Below are 14,944 nucleotides of genomic sequence, written 5' to 3' on the forward strand. Positions count from 1 at the left end.
CTGGGCCTGGCCCCAGCAGCCCTCGGAGAGGTTCCAGTTTTGTGAAACTTCTCAGAAGAAACACCTGCTAAGAAAGAAGAAAAAGAGGGACAGTGCCTTTAAAGTTATAGACAGACAGATGTCTCTTTAATTGATTCCTTTTTTTAAAATACTTTTACTGATTTCAGAGGATTTTAGAGCAGGAGAGAGAGAGAGAAACATCAGTGTTAAGAGAATCATTGATTGGCTGCCTCCTGCATGCCCCCTATTGGGGATGGAGCCTGCAATCCAGACATATGTCCTTGACTGGAATTGAACCCAGGACCCTTCAGTCACTGGCTGATGCTCTAGCCACTGAACCATACCAGCTAGGGTTTTTAAAAAAAATTTAGAGAGGAAGGGGGAGAGAAAGAAACATTGATGTGAGAGCAAAACATTGACCAGCTGCTTCCTGCACATCCCTTACTGGGGATTGAGCCCAAAACCTGGGCAAATTCCCTGACCAGGAATGGAGCCAGCAATCTTTTAGTGCATAGGACAGCGCCCAACCAACTGAACCACACCGGCCAGGGATAAAATCAGATATTTAGATAACCATAGAACAGAGGAGAAAAGGTTGAAAACTAAAAAAGATTGACAATCTGAAATAATTTATGATATTTCCAATTTTTAAGTTGAGTTTGTTGCTTTCTTTAGCTTTTCTCTATTAAAATTTGAAGTTTGTACTATAAACAACAATTAGCAGGAACTTATTGGGTATTGATTTTGCTGGGTTTTTTTTTAATGCTGATTAATTAACTTTTTTTTAAAATATATATTTCATTGATTTTTTGCAGAGAGGAAGGAAGAGGGATAGAGAGCCAGAAACATCGATGAGAGAGAAACATCGATCAGCTGCCTCCTGCACACCCCCCACTGGGGATGTGCCCACAACCAAGGTACATGCCTTTGACCGGAATCGAACCTGGGACCCTTGAGTTTGCAGGCTGATGCTCTATCCATTGAGCCAAAACGGTTCTGGCTGATTGATTAACTTTTGAGCAGGTAGTTCTGTTTACCATACAGAATATCTCAAATACAATAAGAAGCAAATATATGGAATTACTTTGTTTTAAGTAAGAATATGAGGAGCGAGTACATGCGCGCGCGTGTGTGTGTGGAGTCTAAGGATGTGCATCTTTGTTTTCTAAATGCATCTTCCTACATGTATCTTTGTTTTTTAAACTTAAATCTAAGCAGTTATATCTAGCTTAACTTTAAAAATAGCTTAATCTTTTTTACATGGCGAAAAGCAAAATAAAGCATTATAGTAATTTAATAGCAAGTTTGACCCAACAGATATGAAGGAAATAAGACATTTTAATGGAAAATAAAAGGTAATTGATAACTTGGTTGCAGTTTCTGTTTGGAGAGGTAATTCATTGGAGGCAGGAGGCCAAGAAGGATAACAAAACGCGCTTTTCTAAATGACTTCATTGTCTTGATTTAGTTTGGCTTCACTGAGTCTTACCATATTTCATTACAGGCATCCACCACATCAGAACGATGTCCTACGTTTTTGTAAATGATTCTTCTCAGACTAACGTGCCCTTGCTGCAAGCCTGCATCGACGGGGACTTTAACTATCCCAAGCGGCTTCTGGAAAGTGGCTTTGATCCCAATATCCGTGATAGCAGGGGCAGAACAGGCCTTCACCTTGCTGCAGCCCGCGGGAATGTAGACATCTGCCAGTTGTTGCATAAATTTGGTGCTGATCTTCTGGCCACAGATTATCAAGGGAACACAGCTCTTCATCTCTGTGGTCATGTGGATACTATTCAATTCTTAGTTTCCAATGGACTCAAAATTGATATTTGGTAAGTTCTCTGTGGTTTTTTAAGTCAAGTCATTTCTTCCCATGAATCTCCACCCAGTGGGCTAATCTTGGAGTCTGTGGATTTTGTTTCCTCACTGATCAACTGTAGGGATACATTCAGAAGGGCGTTGAGAACAATGGAGTCTTGTTAGGGGAATGAGGGAACAAGGGGTTGACTTTTAGATTTATGCTGAAGCAGTATACGTTCTTCTAGGAAAATAGTGGCTAGGTTCTGCTATTAATTGTCTATTGTAAGATGAGAAAAAGAACTAAAATTTGTTGAAAATCTTATGGGCTGGGCACTCTGTTTACTTATATTAGCTCAAAATGAATAGCTCTTGTAGTAGGTATTATCTTCATTTTACAGATAAAGTAGTCGTGACAAGAAAGGTTAAATGACTTGACAAAGGTCACATAGCTAGAATTTGAACCTAGTTCCACCTGATTCCAAAACTTGTTTGCCTTCTAACCTATAATATTCTATGGCAGCCTCATAATCTCTGTGAGGCTCAGAGTCCTTTTTATACTGAACCATTTGAAGAAGTGGTTCTCTTTATTTGTTTTAGAGATATTTTCTTTCGTGGGAAAGATGTCAGGCCACCTTTAAAGCTGAGCTTGGCCTTAAACCACAGTTACATGCTGCCCTAATTTATTGGTGGTTTAATGTCCCTAAATATGAATAAGACAGTAAGTGGTTCTGCTACTATAAAGACAGTATGTGGTGGGAATTGACTACAGGATTCAGTTATTCAGGCTCTTCCTGTTGTTAGTGTTAAATAGCTTGGTAAACCAAAGCAGTTTATTTTGGTTGCTTTTGGGATTTCTTTTTTAATTCTTAGACTTAAATATATATATATATATTGATTTCAGAGAGGATGAGAGAGGGAGAGAGAGATAAAAACATCAATGATGACAGAGAATCATTGATCCTGCATGCCCCACAGTGGGGATTGAGCCCTCAACCTGGGCATAGGTTGATGCTCAACCACTGAGCCACGCCTGCCAGGCTAGAGCTGGTCCTTTTTTTAACTCTGTCAGATATTAATGTCAAAGTCTTCATGGACTTTGTCACCATGAGTACAATGCCAGCGTTTTTCACTCTGCTCTGTTTCTTGATTTCAGAGAGGATGAGAGAGGGAGAGAGAGATAAAAACATCAATGATGACAGAGAATCATTGATCCTGCATGCCCCACAGTGGGGATTGAGCCCTCAACCTGGGCATAGGTTGATGCTCAACCACTGAGCCACGCCTGCCAGGCTAATTTTTAGACTTTAAAAAATATAATCATCCTTCCCATAAAATGTAAATGTCAAATGAAAATGAATCTAGAATTAGATTTTCCAATCAATTTCTGGGAGGATGCCCTCTTTTTCTTTTATTTATTCTCATTTATTCATTCTTTTGCCTATACTTTCCTTTCCCTTTTTCTCTAACTCAAAATTCAGGTTTCAGCTTGATCATTGGTTCTGCTCTGGGTTTTAATTTTGACTTAATTGGGCTTGTACTTTCTTCACTATCTACACAAGTAGGTATTAGCAGTGTAATACAATTACTGTGATGACCTCTTTATTTTTTTTACCTTTTTTTAGCAATCATCAAGGTGCTACACCCTTAGTTCTGGCAAAGCGCAGGGGCGTGAATAAAGATGTTATCCGATTGCTGGAATCTTTGGAAGAACAGGAGGTAAAAGGATTTAACAGAGGAACCCACTCAAAACTGGAGACCATGCAGACAGCTGAGAGTGAAAGGTACTTAAGACACAGTTTTTTAATGGACAAGTCATGTTAAGTCCCTGGATCTTTTATGATAACTCTGGAGTTTTCTGTTTATTTGCTTTCAAGTACAGAGCTTTGATACTTCCTTTGAATTCTCTGTGGGTCCCTGTGGCTCCCGATTACAGTTGAGAAGCTGTTAACGGGAAGCGCTATGTGCCCCATGCTCACAATGTTCCATGCAAGGGAACCTGCTGCAGCAGCAGTGCCAGGGAGCAGAGGTGGTTAGAACTGAAGGTGAGGGAAGCCACTGGAGTTTCAGGGTTTTAGTACAGTCACAAAAGGAATGGAATGTCAGAAAGGGAGAGAAGGGTAAATCACAAAAGGGAGAGAAGGATAAGTAAGGCTAAGAACTGGGACAATTAGAAAAGACCAAAAGGTAGTTCAAGGGTAGGGAAGTGGAGCGTTGAGGAAAAGTAAAACAAGAGGAGAGAAAGGAGACAAAATTTAACATGTACACAATTCAGTAATGTGAATGTGAAAGTGAAAGTGACTTTTCCATGAGTTGGAACAAATAAAATGTGGGCTCCTGTGAGTAATGGAAGCTAAGAAGCTAAGACAGTGACTGACTGGGTCGTAAGTCTCTCTTAATTTCTCATCTATAAGCAGTTCAGAACACAGTTCAGGGGGTGCCGAAAAGGTGACAAACCATTTTTTCTCCTGGCCTCACTGGCTCAACAGATAGTCAGTGAGCCAGACGTGTGCTAGCTGCACAGCCGTGGGCAAACTACGGCCCGTGGGCCGCGATAGTCAGTGAGCCAGACGTTGTGCTAGCTGCACAGCCGTGGGCAATTTTCGGCCCGTGGGCCGGATCCGGCCCGTTTGAAATGAATAAAACTATTGAAAAAAAAGACCATACCCTTTTATGTAATGATGTTTACTTTGAATTTATATTAGTTCACACAAACACTCCATCCATGCTTTTGTTACGGCCCTCCGGTCCAGTTTAAGAACCCATTGTGGCCCTCGAGTCAAAAAGTTTGCCCACCCCTGTGCTAGCTTGTAGTTTCATTGACCACCGTGGACTGTAAGCCTTCTAGATTTTACCAGGTAAGAAGGACCATGGGCTTATAACAGTCTCCCCCACAATGCTCAGTGGAATATATTTCAAGGGCTCTCATCATGTGTTGACCCAGTAGCTGAGTGGTCAGATGTGGATTCAGGATTATATATACCACCCTGGACCATCAGGACCATTGTTTCTTTGAGTTCTACATGAAATCCTCTCTATCTTTCATAGTTCACCCTGCAATTCCTTTGTCCACATGATTGCTCTCCTCACTCTTCGGGTGAGGCTGGTATTATATTCATTTGGACCATTAATTCCACTCTGAAGCTTAGGACTATGTTGTTCACATACTTTCAAATATTTATTACTGTCAAAAAGATGAAAGAGTTTTACTTCTAGAATAGTGCATGTTTCTCATGAGTTATCATTGAAAGCTGACAAGTAGATAAATTAAGCAGGAAGTCAGAGGCATTTACAAGGCCTTTTCCTCTCACCTGTGTACTTTGGATCTGTCAGAATGCCGTAAGCAATTTAATAACATTGTTATCTATTATTTGTGACAGATTATGTTCTTCCAACATAACTTGGAAGTTATTTTCATCTTTCTATAAAATAGTAGTAACTTACTTCAAGCTTTCCTCCCACGAGAAATTTCCAAGAAAGTGCTTTTGTTTTTGCTAGGTATATTTTTGAGATCTTGCTTGGTGTATTTCGGTAATAGCTAGTTTCTTGGCATCTCTTTATCAGAAATTGATTTTTAACTCATTTTGCCTCAGTTGTGATTACTTAAGAAGTAATTAGTCTTTTGAGCAGCTCAGTATTCCTGCTTCTTTCACATATCCATTTCACTTCAGTACGAGAATTTATATTATTTACATCATGTGGAAAGCCAGTTCTTCAGTAATTGAATTTTAATATTTGTTCTACCTGGTTGTCCTATCTTGGTTGTCCTGTCTTCTGCCCCTCAGCATCACGATAAAAATGCAGTGGTTTAAGCTTCAATTAAAAGCTTAAAGGCAATATCATTAGTCATTAGGGAAATGCAAATCAAACCACAGTGAAATACCACTTCATTCCCAGCAGGATGGCTCTACTCTAAAAGATGGGCAATAACAAGTGTAGGTGAGGGTGTGGAGAAATTGGAACCCTCAGACATTGCTGGTAGGAAGGTAAAACAGTCCGGCAGTTCATTAAAAAGTTACAGTGTTACCACATGAACCAGCAATTTCACTTCGAGGTGTACACTGAGGAAAATTGAAGACATGTTCACACAAAAACTTGTACACTAATGTTCATAGCAGCATTATTCAAATAGCTAAAAGGTGGAAATCACCCAAAAGTTCCATCAACTGATAAATAGATAAAGTGTCTTCTTATCCATTCAGTGGAATATTATTCCACCATAAAAAGTAATGAAATACTGATACAAACTACAACATGGGAAAACTTTGAAAACATGCTACATGAAAAAAAGTCAGTTACAAAAGGCCATGTATTTTATGATTCCATTTATAGGAAGTGTCCAGAATTGATGAATAGAAAGTAGATTAGTGGTTGCCAGGAGCTGCAGGAAGGAACAGTGGGTAGTAATGACTGCGAATGGATATGGAGTTTCTTGCAGAAATGATAAAAATGTTTTGGAATTAGATGGAGATTGTTGTACAACTTTGTGAATATACTAAAAACCACTGAATTGTGCACATTAAAAAGATAAATTTTGTGGTATCAGAATTGTATATTAATTAAAAAGTGAGAAAAATCTTAAAGAATTGGCTTGCACATGGCATTATAAGATAGCTGTGTAACAATTTCCTTTTCTAGAGCAGAAAATAAACCAAGAGTTTGAATGCATTTACGATAGTATTTTCCATTTCCCTTAGGCTTTGAGACATAGCGTAATTTCTTTCTTTAAAAAAAAAATTTGTATTGAATTTAGAGAGGAAGGGAGAGGGAGAAGGAGATAGAAACAGCAGTGATGAGAGAGAATCATTAATTAGCTACCTCCTGAATGGGGCCCACAACCCGGGCATGTGCCCTGACTAGGAATCGAACGGGGACCTCCTGGTTCATAGGTCAGTGCTCAGCCACTGAGCCACACTGGCCAGGAAGCATAATTTCTTAAGGGCCTATATAAATCGAGTTGGTGAGAAATATTTCCCTATTCCCCCTATATCCTAAGTTTAATTTAGTTCCTTTTTTTGTAGGTACGGGATGACTAAGACAGTGTAGATGACAAATGTACCCAAAAATTCACATGCACACACACCGTCATGCTAGAAGTGGGCATTCCAAAGACAGTAGAAACATTTCGTTGAATAGAGTCACTATAGAAAATTCTGATGGGCAGAGCGTGATGAGCTCCTGGAGAAGGTTCAGTGAATTCCCATTTTACATCTAACATCTTTGAGTATGAGAGCATGTCAGCTCAGGTATAGTCAATAAATTTTATGTCAGAATTAACTTCTGACCTTCTTTATCTGTTTATGGTTTTACATGTTTAGACCTTAACGTTCTAATTTATTTTTAACTTGCTTCGGTTTTCCTAAATTTTTGTATTGTAAATTCCCACTGAAAATGTCTTCTTGTATTCAGAGAATAAACATCTTTTAATATGAGAAATTGTGGATGTGAAGCACGCTGGCTCAGTAGGAAGTCAGCTTCCCGTGATGAGAGAAGGCCTCTCATAGGAAAGGCTGAAGGACTCTGGTTGACAGTGTTAAGAAGTAAAATGAAGCTGTAGATTTAAAGAAAACTGCTAATTTTACATAGTGAACCAGACTCTAAGACACCGTTTTATGCTGTTTGCATTGTTTTGTACTCAGGTGGTTGGAAGAATATGAAAGGGTTTAGGGAGGGTAGTAATGATTTTTTCTAAGCAATAGATAGTTGAAACATATGATTATGGTCATTGTGGCTTTAATCTAAATGATAGCCTGCTGCTGGGCCTTCGTGTTGTGATGTAATTGCGGGTGCTAATCCCTTCGAGCTTTGAACTCATCATAGTGCGGGCTTTCAGATACGGAAGTCAGATATACTGTTTTCTGTTTATAGCAGTCATATTTCTCCTTGATAGAGTTCTGAAAGCCAGAGTCAATGCTTTTATGGTGTTTGTTTTACCTTATTTCAGCTAGGTTCAGCCATTATGCAGAAGAGAAATAATCTTATTCTGTACTAGAGGCCCGGTGAATGAAATTCGACCGATGGCCGTCAGTCGGACATCCTTAGCGCTGCCACGGAGGTAGGAGAGGGTCCTGCCACCGCCGCTGCACTCTCCCAGCCGTGAGTCCGGCTCAGGGCTTCTGGCTGAGTGGCGTTCCCCCTGTGAGAGCGCACTGACCACCAGGGGGCAGATCCTGCATTGAGTGTTTGCCCCCTGGTGGTCAGTGTGTGTTATAGCGACTGGTCATTCTGCCGTTTGGTTGATTTGCATATTGGCCTTTTATTATATAGGATTGTACAAACTAAAACTAAAACCAGTGGGAGGAAACTATTGAAAAGAATTCCTAATGAATAGACTTGTTCAAATGTACAGCAGATTGAGAAGTAAGCTTCCATTATTAGAGAATTACAGATAAAAGAAGAAATTCCTTCATTGATCAGATTATTAGACTAAATAATAATCCTCTTTTAACTTTAAGTTTCACATACTGTATTAAGTGATTTTTTAGATTTGTCCATCTTTGCTTATTTTCATTAACACAAATTCTCAAATTATGAATCTTTGTTTTGAATTCTTCTAAATTTAAAATAAATTTGGTTTAGTATATGATGGAAACAACTCATTTGATCTACTTCAAGACTCCTGCTTGGGACTTTTTATTAGAAAAAGACTTTTAACTTTGACTCTGCTAGATACAAATCCAGGAAGCATAATTATTGTAGTTTAGCAACTTACAGTTCAAGGTAGTTTGTCCAGATACATAAATCAGAACATGAGTGTGTGAGATATAAATGTACATATGTCAGTTTTCTTCTTGTAGAATTGTGTTGTAAAGTTGCTCTTTTCTAAATAATGGTTTCTGTTGTTTTATGTTTTTGAAATGGGTGAAATGTGTTGTTTCATGCCTATTTCTTTTCTCTTTGCGTCTTTCACAGCGCCATGGAAAGCCATTCCCTCCTCAACCCCAACCTACAGCAAGGTGAAGGCGTCCTGTCCAGCTTCCGCACCACATGGCAGGAGTTTGTAGAGGATCTGGGTTTCTGGAGGGTTTTGCTCTTGATCTTTGTCATTGCTCTGCTGTCTCTTGGTATTGCCTACTATGTGAGTGGGGTGCTGCCCTTCGTGGAAAACCAGCCAGAACTGGTGCATTAAAGGAGCTCATGGAAGATGGGGCACACGCCTGTTTCCCGGCGTCAGTGTTTCTCAGTTTCTCAAAGTTGTTCTCTTAGTGCAAGGCAGTGAGAGGTGTGTACCTTTTTTCCTTTTTGGATATTGTAATCCTTTTAGAATGACATGTTCATTTGAACTATCTACATACTGTAGTCAGTATACTGCATCCTAAAGCTACCTGTGACTCAACCTGACTTCTTAGGAACACACAGCCTTGTGTGATAAAAACATGGAAATGACTAAAGAAAGAAAGATAAGGGAAGTCCTTGCTATGGAAACCTAACTCTAATATAGGACCAACTGAAGTGACGTGTTCAAAAAGAAAAAAGGTTTCCTTGTATGGTTAGTTTTGGTTGGTGGTTTTATTTTGTTTTTTGTTTATTATAGTCGTGGAATAGAGGAGAGAATGAAATATTCAGCTTAAAACTTGAAGTGCTTTTTTCAAATCCCACATAGTAAATCAGTATTGTTGAACCTGTTTGGTTTATTTTAGTACTTTCAAAGTTTAGTCACAAACCAAATAGAACTTTTGAAAGTGAGCTATATTTTCTTCAAAAATTATTGATTTGATCTTATATTTATTTGTTCTTAGGATAATTTTGTGTTTTTGTATGTTTGTTTGTTTTTGTAAACTGCTTTGCTTGTTGTAATGTGTGACAAGTGAACTTGTTTACTTTTCAATTTCCCCTAGACTTTATTTCAAGGACAGTCTGTTCATCAAAAATATAGTCAGAAAACTTTTTCTGTTCAGTAGTTAGCAGGGGAAAGTAACTGATATTTAATGGTTACTGTAATTTTGTAGTGCTATTAGGATAGTGGAAAATTCAGTTCCATAAGCTTGCCATGTTGTCACAATTGTATTGTAGTTCATATTTATTTCATTTTATGTGCAGCCCTTGTAGAGGCCCTGTAGGATTGTCATAACAATTTTCAGCCATGTCAGTAATTCTCTGGAGGCAAGAACGGATGGAGTATGTCTGAGTTAACAGCTCAACGCGATTGTACTGGGTGTCATAAATGTTTTATGAATGGTAATATTATGTGAATTGAAATTTGGCTCCTAAACGATATTGAAGCATTCTGCAGTATGATTGAAGGCCTCTTTTGTTAATGATTCTGTTATGTATAAAAAATGTTCTTGGGCTATTAAAAAAGAATATGAAGACTTGATAATTGTTCATTGGGTATAGTCAGAAAACTATAATGAAAGAACTAATGGTTCTACTTTTTAGAACAAAGACTTCTAAGCTACTGCTAATTGAATTGTTGCTAGAATTCAAACTTTTAGTTTAGAATAGAATTAGTATTTCTGTGATTCTTGTTGCTTCTTGTTATTAGCTTTTTTGTATTTACATATCTAAGACTGAGGAGGCTTTATCCTCCCTTTCTTGTGTCTCTTTCCTCTCTTAAAGAGCTGTTTTAAAATTCCTGATTTATCTGGCTGCTTCAGAGTCTTGCTTTTAGGTTAGATAACAAAATAAACCTTACTTGATGTAAATACAAGAAAAACGATTTTAGAACAGAGAACACTAGAACACTAGACATCAAAGTATATTCATAATGAAAGCTGTGGAACTAGCTTTACATTTGTTTGTAAATCTAAACAGATATGCAAATTGGCTAAATATATATGTACATATGTTGCACTTTTATGTTTCCTTTTAAGTACTGATTTCTTTGTATTTTATTCTCTGCATTCAGAATTTAGTGACACTACCAATAAATGTAAATATAGTCTCTTAATCACAATCCAATTTTTAGTGTATCATAGTTTTTCTTTTAATTTAAGGTGTGCTTTTTTGTTTGTTTTGTTTTAAGGTTTGTTTTTTAAAAAATGGGTTGTAATTTGTTTAGAAAACAAAGAGGTTTTTTTCAGATGTGGTTTAATAGTTATATCAAGTCTATATGTTTGCCTTATAATTGCTCTGAAACTAATTTGGGTGAATTGCTTGTGGATTTAAAGTGATAATAACTTTGGTGCTTAACTACCTCCCAGTTATACAAGTCACATTACATGCTCATTTCATTTCATCCTTATGTTCCCCCAGCCCCACTGCATCTCCCCTTTTTATAAGATGAGGGGACTGACACAGGGAGGGATAAGTAGCTTGTCCAAGGTCAAAGCTAGGGCCTATAGAGAAACAGGTTTTCCAGATTGAGGCTCTATCCCCAACGGTAAGTTTTCTTTTTCTGTCACGAATCTGGCGATGGAGCCACCCAGAACCTCGCCTGCTGCCGTCTCAGCAGCATGTTACTAAAATTTCCACTCCTGTTCCTAAATACTTACCTTTTCCTCTTTCTATAATGTACCATTTCCCCACATCCTCCTAATATTACTAATCTTTAAAATTCAAGCCCGAACCCCTGGCATGATCAGAAAAGCTCCCGTAGTTAACCCTATCTGACTGCCCACTCCTGTCCCATTTCCTTATTGTTTACCATAATGATAAGCAGGTATCCTGTTTTTCATTTGTCTCTTTAATTGTAAATTCACGAGAGCAGGATCTTGGTCAAGTTTTACTACCTTATCTGCCTACAGTGCCTCCGAATCTTTGTACACAAGTACTAATAGCATTACGTTGTCACCTGTAGCTACATATTTTCTTTTCAGATTAAACAGCTTTTATCGTTCCCATGTTTCCTTCGACATGCTGCAGGGGGGAGCTGTGCTAGTCTCCTCCCACAGTATGCCTGCCGCGTGCCCGGTGAAGCCCCTTTACCTGAGAGCATGAGGCTGTGGGCCCGAATACTGCTTTCTCCACCACTTCGCATGGACGTCCCGGAGCAGTGCCCCCTGGTGGTGGTGTTTTAACCAGGCCTCGGTCTTTGCCTTGTGAAACTCTGTATGTATCAAAGTGCCTTCAGCTGCAAGAAACCCAAACCCAAATTCAAAGTGGCTCACACTATAGATAGTGTACTGCTTTGTATAACTGGAAGTCCAGAGGTTGTCACCCCAAGGTGACATAAAGCAAGTTTATTTATTTATTTATTTATTTTTGGCCGAATTTTATGGTTTTATTAACACAAATACAATGTGCACACAACCTGTCTATTCCTTTTCTTCGCTGCGCAGCCTGGCATTGGGATCGGTGGCTCTGAGGGCCAGCGGGCTGCTCTTCCCACCGTGGCTCTGTGGTTCTTTGAGGAGACGCTGTGAGCCGTCTCAGCACAGTGAGACTTATTGCACTTCAGCAACACTTCAAGCTCCTTGACGTTAGGGACCAGAAGCTTCCGAAAGCCACTGGGCAGTATGTGCTTTGTTTTCTGGTTGCTCCCATAGCCAATGCTGGGCATCAAGGTCTGGCCCTTGAATCTTCTACGCACCCTATTGTCAGTGCCTCTGGGTTTCTGCCAGTTCCGCTTAATTTTGACATATCGGTCTGACTGATGCGGATGAACTTCTTGGTCCTCCTTTCAACAATCTTGGGTTTCACGAGGGGTCTGAGGGCAGCCAGGGTGCCGAGTAGGAGATGGCTGCCACCTCCGTAGGCAGCTCCGAGGAAGAGGACATAATGCACATTTAGCTCAGCTCCCCTGTGCTTTTGGCTCTTCCCTCCTGTTTGGCTTCATCCTTCAGCTGGTTTTGAGATGAGTCCAGGATTTTCAGGCCTCACCGCCATTTGTAACCATGGAGAGAAGAAGAAAGAGACCATCTTTTCTGTGGTTCTCTCCCAGGAAACTTTCCTTCGAAGCCCCCACATTTCTAGCGTTCAGGAGCCGCAAGAGGCTGTTGTATGGGACAGGACAGCCCAGATACATGACGTTTTCATTTCTGCAGAAGGTGCTTTTGGACAGCAGCGTTCTAAAATCTACCTTGGGCTTTGGGCTCAAGTCAGGTCAGGTCAGTATGGAGCTAGATACTGAACTGTATGACAGCAGTGCCTGCCCCAATTACTTCTACTGAGTTCTTTATTGATAGGCAGTAAACATGTGCTGGCAGGTGTCGCTCAGTGGTTATATCATTGACCTGCACACCAGAGGGTTGTGGGTTCAATTCCTGGTCAAGGGCATGTTCCTGGGTTGTGGGTTCAATCCCTGACCCAAGTCTGGGTGCGTGCAGGAGGCAACCAATCAATGTGTCTCTCTCACATGGATGTTTCTCTCCTTCCCTCCCTCCCTTCCCACTCCCTTCCATTCTCTCTAGAAATCAATGGAAAAATATCCTCACTCCTCGTGTGAGGATAAAAATAAAATAAGTGGCAACACTGTACAATACTTATCAACTCATTCAATCTTTGCAAATTGCTATTGTTATCCACGCCTCGCAGGGAAACGAAGGTACCGGAGGTGGTTGGAATGACATGCCCAAGGTCACCTAGCTGTAAATGGCAGAGCTGGGATTTGAACTCAGGCAGCACAAGAACGGAAGGCTCTTCCTCTCCCCATCACACTATGATGCCTGCCTCTGCTTAGTTGTGATGCAGTTGGCTTGCAGTAAAGACTAGCACTCTGTACCTAACCACGGCATCTATTGGAAGGGAAGTTCCTGGGGCTGCTGCTGACACAGTTATCCTTTATGAAGACCCCTGAGGAGGAACTTCTGCTCCTGGCAACCACAAACTGCATTTCTGCTGAGCTTGGCTTTCATCTTATGTGCTGTCTGGATTATGTCAGTGACCGGGCAGGGTTCCTCTTTCACATGCGGTGGTGAAAGCTTCATGCCCAATCTGGGTTCCACCAGAAGCAGCTGTAGCATAGGTCATCATGGTGATTACGAGAAGCTCACTCCTCGTTTATTTTATATCGTCATCTTTCGTTTTGTTTTCTTATTCTCAATGTTCACTTTCATTTATGCTGTTCTGTATTTCTTCAGCCCCGTTAGATTAGACAGTTATTAGTACGAATTGCTGGGATGACCACAACGATATCTATCAAGTTCTGGACGCTGGCAGCAGGAGATACATTGACCTTTTGCAATTGGAAATAGTACCTTATTGCCTTCCATTCAAAATGCAGTTATGGTTTCTGGCATACCTGCCATTGTCAGTTTACCTTATTTATGTCTCTCTTTGTTCCAGACAGGATTAGGTCCAACTGAATCAGCAGGTATTACTCTAAACTCTGGAAATCAAATGTCTTGGGTTTTTCTGACATTCTGATGAGTCACTTGAGTGAAGCCTGATCTATGAACATAAACAAGTTCCTATAATAACAGAATTGTGGAGATGGAGGGGCATTAGAACTTACCGAGGGAGGGGGAAAGGCGGCCTCACAATTAAGAAAAGGGCAGAACAGCTATGTGAACCCAGACACGGCCTGTCACCTCACCTCTGCTGCACTGCCCACTACTCAGGTCTCCCCGCCCACCCAGGGGTTATGCTAAATGTCATCTTAAAGTACAAGTGGTTTGTGTTAGAGACATAAAAATATACTTTCTTTCCATTGTGTTCTGTGTGCTGTAATGGTTAACCAAAGCACTGACCTGTTCCTTAAGCTGATACTGTCATAAACTACGGATGCCTCTTTCTAAGTCTAATCTCCATTTGTTTGTGAACAATAAGATCACTACAAACCTATCATCTTCCCTTGATAAACATTAAAAAACATTTTTTTTGTTGTTAACCCTCACCCGAGGATATTTCCCCCCCCATTGATTTTTAGAAAGAGGGTAAGGGACGGGGAGAGACAGAGAAACATGGATGTGAGAGAGACATATCGATTGGTTTCTCCTGCACGTGCCCTACTGGGGCCAGGGATCGAGCCTGCAACCAGGTAAGTGCACTTGAGCAGAATCAAACCTGTGACCCTTCAGTCCAAGAGCTGACAGTAACCAGTGACCCAAACCGGCCAATGATTTTTAGAAAGAGGGGAAGGGACGGGGAGAGACAGAGAAACATGGATGTGAGAGAGACATATCGATTGGTTTCTCCTGCACGTGCCCTACTGGGGCCAGGGATCGAGCCTGCAACCAGGTAAGTGCACTTGAGCAGAATCAAACCTGTGACCCTTCAGTCCAAGAGCTGACAGTAACCAGTGACCCAAACCGGCGAGGGTGAT

The 14,944-nt window shown here is 40.3% G+C and overlaps 1 protein-coding gene and 1 pseudogene across 2 annotated transcripts in view; one reads left to right on the top strand and one right to left on the bottom strand.

The window, feature by feature from the left end:
- Positions 1-10,701, top strand: part of ANKRD46 (ankyrin repeat domain 46) — a 13,147-nt gene extending 2,446 nt beyond the window's left edge. For both annotated transcript variants that reach the window (XM_006760291.2, XM_015561737.1), the window contains exons 2-4: positions 1,505-1,835; positions 3,426-3,584; positions 8,713-10,701. In XM_006760291.2, the coding sequence (XP_006760354.1) occupies positions 1,525-1,835; positions 3,426-3,584; positions 8,713-8,929 (687 nt within the window). In that variant the 5' untranslated portion in view covers positions 1,505-1,524 and the 3' untranslated portion in view covers positions 8,930-10,701. The remainder of the gene's footprint in view (positions 1-1,504; positions 1,836-3,425; positions 3,585-8,712) is intronic.
- A 93-nt stretch (positions 10,702-10,794) lies between these two features.
- Positions 10,795-13,928, bottom strand: LOC107182562 (annotated as a pseudogene).
- Between the last annotated feature and the right edge of the window lie 1,016 nt (positions 13,929-14,944).

The sequence above is a fragment of the Myotis davidii genome, unplaced genomic scaffold, assembly GCF_000327345.1.
Source record: "Myotis davidii unplaced genomic scaffold, ASM32734v1 scaffold497, whole genome shotgun sequence".
In the NCBI taxonomy this organism is placed as follows: Eukaryota; Metazoa; Chordata; class Mammalia; order Chiroptera; family Vespertilionidae; genus Myotis; species Myotis davidii.